This window comes from Grammomys surdaster, unplaced genomic scaffold (assembly GCF_004785775.1).
Source record: "Grammomys surdaster isolate TR1022 unplaced genomic scaffold, NIH_TR_1.0 188, whole genome shotgun sequence".
NCBI classification, from domain to species: Eukaryota; Metazoa; Chordata; class Mammalia; order Rodentia; family Muridae; genus Grammomys; species Grammomys surdaster.
In genome coordinates this window covers 11,731,907-11,736,428 of record NW_021604633.1, presented here as the reverse complement: position 1 = coordinate 11,736,428, position 4,522 = coordinate 11,731,907, and the positions used below count along the sequence as shown (strand labels likewise).

Below are 4,522 nucleotides of genomic sequence, written 5' to 3'. Positions count from 1 at the left end.
TCTCCCCCTCCCTCTCCCCTCCCCCTTCCCCTCCCCCTCTCTTCCTCTCCCTCTCTTTACCTCCTTCCCTGCTCTTGCCTCACAGGGTACCCTCCTGACTTCACACTACCATTTCCATGTTACCTCATATCAAGTGTGCACAAGTGAATATGTGTGTGCACGTGTGTCTCTACTTTTTGTGGTATGATTTTGTAAAGAATTATGCTTGGAAATTTTGCTATTTTGTTCTAACTTAATAGATTCATAAGTCATATTGCTGCAAAAAAGGCTGTACTGAGAATAAGATGTTTCCAAGAGTTAAATGCTAGGAGATAGTCTAATTTTACTTATAACCAAATCAGACTTTAAAAGTTAAAAAAAAAAAAAACAAAAAGATGAAGAATTGATTCGATGGGATGTTTCTCAAAATTCTTGAAAAACAAAACAATAAATACAAAATGTTCCATTCCAAGTCACTGAAATTCATGACCCATAATTGCACCTGCACATACAGTACTTCCTAATTATTAATTATTTTTTCACAGCTGAAAAATCAACTGATGTCCAAGAACTCTTAGTACATTACATTCTCAAAATGAGCTACAGAAACCAATTGCATTATCTTCAATAAAGAAATCTATATCCAAATCTTCATACCTAAGAATATATATACAGAAGGAAAGCTCATGTTCATTTCACACACAGGAAGCCACATGATAGAGGAATTGATCAATATACTGAATTGTTATTTTAGGCAATCTGGGTCTTATTCAGGGGAATTACCTTCCACTGATTCTGACTGTAGTATGCAGCCACATCTGTGGCTACTCAGCTCATTATTTTACGACTATAAACCTAATGACCCAATTTACTCAAAGTAACACGCTGACATGTATTTTTAAGGTTTATTTTCTACTCAAACATGTTATGATTTATACCAGGTTAATGCACCTTTTCTCAGATATATTTCATGTGAAATGTCATTTTTGTAGTCTGCGTTGATTTCCCACTGTATGGTTCCAAGAAACATTCCAACGTGATGAGCTCTGCTCAGAAATGAAGCTCCACAAACAGTAAAAAGAAGCAGAGTTGGGAGCCTATAATGGGCATGCTCTTCCGCAGCTCAAAGCTAAGCTCCTTTGGGGACTTTCTCTTGGCTCTGCTTCTTTGGTTGATCTTGATACTCTGAAGGTTCCTTCTGTGTGCCTGGTGGGCTTTCTTCCTGTATCACTCAAATCACTTCATAACATAGGTCATTTACTGTTTCTTTCACCTATATTTGTCTAGTTTTATCACGAACATGACAGTATAAAGAATATTATTTTAGAGCATTTGCTTTGTAGCAGACATCATTCCTGGATTCTGAACTAAAACTCTGACATGAGCAAAACTCTTGATTTCAGGTCCCATGCAAGTAGGGAGTTGCTGACACAAAGAGAAGAATCTTCAACTCTACCTAAGATTGTTATGTGTCTGGAGTGAGCACAAGAGTCAAGGCGTGGACCAAAGGTACCCAACTCAGGCTTAGAAAATAGATGAGCTTTCCTAAGGTGATGCCCATTCATAGACCTACAAAAGAACTGGAGGCAGCCGGATTGATAGCTTTCCAAATCCAACAGAGAGTGCCTCAGAGATGTGCCATGACAAGATAGAGATGACAAAAGGATGGACAACAAAAAAGAAGCTAAACCTTGTGTGTACAGAATTTTACTTCAAGTCCAAGGAAGTACAGAAGTAGGGAATGACTTTCTCCTGGTCCCTATAATACAAACATCTGGGTACCAATAGTAATTGTTTATATATTACACATGGAGAAATATCTGAGTCCTAGGGAGATATTTGTAAAAATTTGGCTAGAACAAAGCCTAATTTCCAGCAGGGACCTATACAAAAACTCAAAGCAATGTCTCCTGTAAGGCAGGTGAACCAGTCACTTTGGTTAAAAACAAATAAATAAATATAATGATACCAGGGAACCTCAGAAATTAAGACTAGGGATGTTGATCATTCTCTATTAAAAATTATAAGCGAAAAGTCAGTGCTGAAAAAAATAAGATAATTTTGAATATTAATACATTCTGAACTTTTAAGAATTTGTAGGGAAATATGTAAAACATTCACATTAAGTTCCATCTGCTTTACACTGGGAAAGACTTGGATTTCTTAATCTGCTACTCTATACTATGCGACTCACCTTGGAAGCCGAGACACAACACCAGCTGACATAGATGTGAGAGTATCATCCAAACGACCTGATGGTTTCCCTTTGAGGATCCAGCTGATGACTAGTTCAAGCAGAATCAAGAAGATGAAAAATGGAGTTGCCTAGAAAGGAGATTACATAGAAGAGATGCTATTCTGCTCCACATGACGTCCTCCAAATTTTCTGATCAGTCCTCTGATATCTGGGAAGGGTACACCTTTCCAGGGTACCTACATTTATACTACTGGTTATTTCCAAGCCAACGAGCAAAAAAAAAAAATTGCGTATTTTTGACATACTCTAATGATAAGTTCAAAACATACCATGTAATTTGTAAATTAAATAAAAGCATAAGTATAAATTTCACTATTATGCCAAGAAAATCAGTAAAATTAGAAACAAGATGTTTCAAGTTAAAAAAAAATGTTTAAAATTAGTTAAGCACATAAACACCTATCCTTTGAGCCTGAATAAGTTAGAATTACATTAGGGGAACCACTTTAAAACACCTTCAATCAGAGTTTTTACAAACTAGATAGTCTATTACTACTTCTGAATTTGACATGACAGTAGTAAAAACAACATCTGAGACTCTTAGCAAATAAGGGAGTTTTTTAAGATTATATTAGCACCAAATTTTCATTCAGCTTTGATTTTTGTGGTTTTATAATAATGAGTATTAAACTATCAATCACTGATTAGGTTTAATGCTAAAATCTAAACAGTAATTTAATATTATCATTAATATCATATTGTATTATATATTATGCATGTTTTTTAATATCAAATAATATAAATCTAAATAAATTTGTGAAGACAAGATTGGTACATTTGACTTCAATAAACAAAATAGAAATATCAAACCTCAAAATCATTATGGGCTTCAGTCAAGTGGACCATGATAATGAGGTGGAAGTTTTCTAACTGAGCTCCCAAGAACTTGCTCCGTGATGTCATAGTTTCCCTATTTCTGGTCTGAACCAGTAAGTGTTTTGGGAACAACTTTGACAGGGTGGAGAACATTATTGCTCTGACTCTAATTCTGGATATTTCCATTTCCAACCATGGCCAAGCAACAGAAGTGAAAAATACCTCAAAGGCTTAAAATGATAGAAAAAATAAGTGGTTCAAGTTCAAACTTCGGAAGTTAGAGTTTTACAAAGCCAAGCTGCATATCCTTTATTTTGCAGAACTAGTCTACCAAATTAAAGAGGAAGCACCTTCCAGGAAGTAGTAGAATAGTTAAACATTTTCAAACAAATTTGTTACAAAGTTTACTGATGGAGTATAGCTATTCAACATTGCTTTCTAAAAACCAAATTTACAATGCTACCATATTCAAAAACTGAATTTTTTTCATATTCTAGAGTGATGTTTAGGGGATTTACCAGCAAAGATGTAGATAGTGTACAGAAGTTTAATTCAGTTGAAAATTGTACTTTTGCTTTATGACTGTAAGAAATTGGATTTTTATGAGGCTAGAATAATTTGAAGTAGAAAATTAAACAAATCTTAGGGATATGTTGAGTTTATGTAGTAATAAAAGAGCAAAAGAGCGTCTTCGAAGATAGTCTCACCTTTTTAACGTAATCAGGCACCTCTTCAACAGTTTGAAAGGCAGTTTCACTGGGCTTCATCATGTAAAACATAGTTCGCATACCCTGGGAAACTGAAACATTGTCTTGGGCTCCTGGGCTCCTCATTTCTGTCCCTGTCTGATTCCCAGCTGGAGATATTTGTGGCTCTGTGGCAGAAGTGCAAGACTGAACAAAGAAAAGGAACTGTGTAGCACAGAGCAAGCCTTGTCAGAGAAGAACTGTGAACAAAAACCCACAGAGACCTCAGCCAACAGCAGAGTTTGTGTGCAAAGCCACAGAACACTAGCAGCAAGAAGAGGTTCAGAGTTCAGTGGGGGGTTCCCCAGGAAGCAGCAAGTGTGGGGACAAGGAAGACCCCAAGACAAAAGCAAGCAATACAGTTTGCCTATTGCTTAAGCAACTTGTCAACAACTAAAAAGAGGAATGAAGAAAAACAAAGCATATGTAACTGTGCCTTGGAAAATGAAAGAGGACAAAAAGCAAACAAACCAGTTTTGTAACAGGTGAAAGTTCACTCTGATAAAGTGGTACAAGTCCAAAAGTCAGATTGCATGAGCAAAAATACATTTTCCCTAAAAGGCACACAATTCCTTTGAATTTGTTGTTTCTTCACAGAGTCCTATCTTTGAAGTAATAGGCAGCCTGTGTAGCAGTTGCCTCTCCGCAGTAGAGCCTGGCTTCTTAACCCCTATGCTTTTCTCCTTTCAGCAAGTAAACTTCTGGACATTCTGCATATCAGTTC

At 36.3% G+C, this 4,522-nt stretch overlaps 1 protein-coding gene across 4 annotated transcripts in view; it reads right to left on the bottom strand.

Annotated features, from left to right (window-relative positions):
- The window catches only part of Agmo (alkylglycerol monooxygenase), a 309,056-nt gene extending 304,771 nt beyond the window's left edge, over positions 1–4,285 (bottom strand). Inside the window, exons 1-2 of one of the 4 annotated variants that reach the window (XM_028768813.1) lie at positions 3,760–4,285; positions 2,174–2,304 (exon numbers count right to left, since the gene is read on the bottom strand). In XM_028768813.1, coding sequence (XP_028624646.1) covers positions 2,174–2,304; positions 3,760–3,885 — 257 coding nt within the window. In that variant the 5' untranslated portion in view covers positions 3,886–4,285. Of the gene's footprint in view, positions 1–2,173; positions 2,305–3,046; positions 3,114–3,759 lie in introns of those variants that run through there. The other 3 variants (XM_028768814.1, XM_028768815.1, XM_028768816.1) reach the window with 3 other exon arrangements.
- Positions 4,286–4,522: the final 237 nt, after the last annotated feature.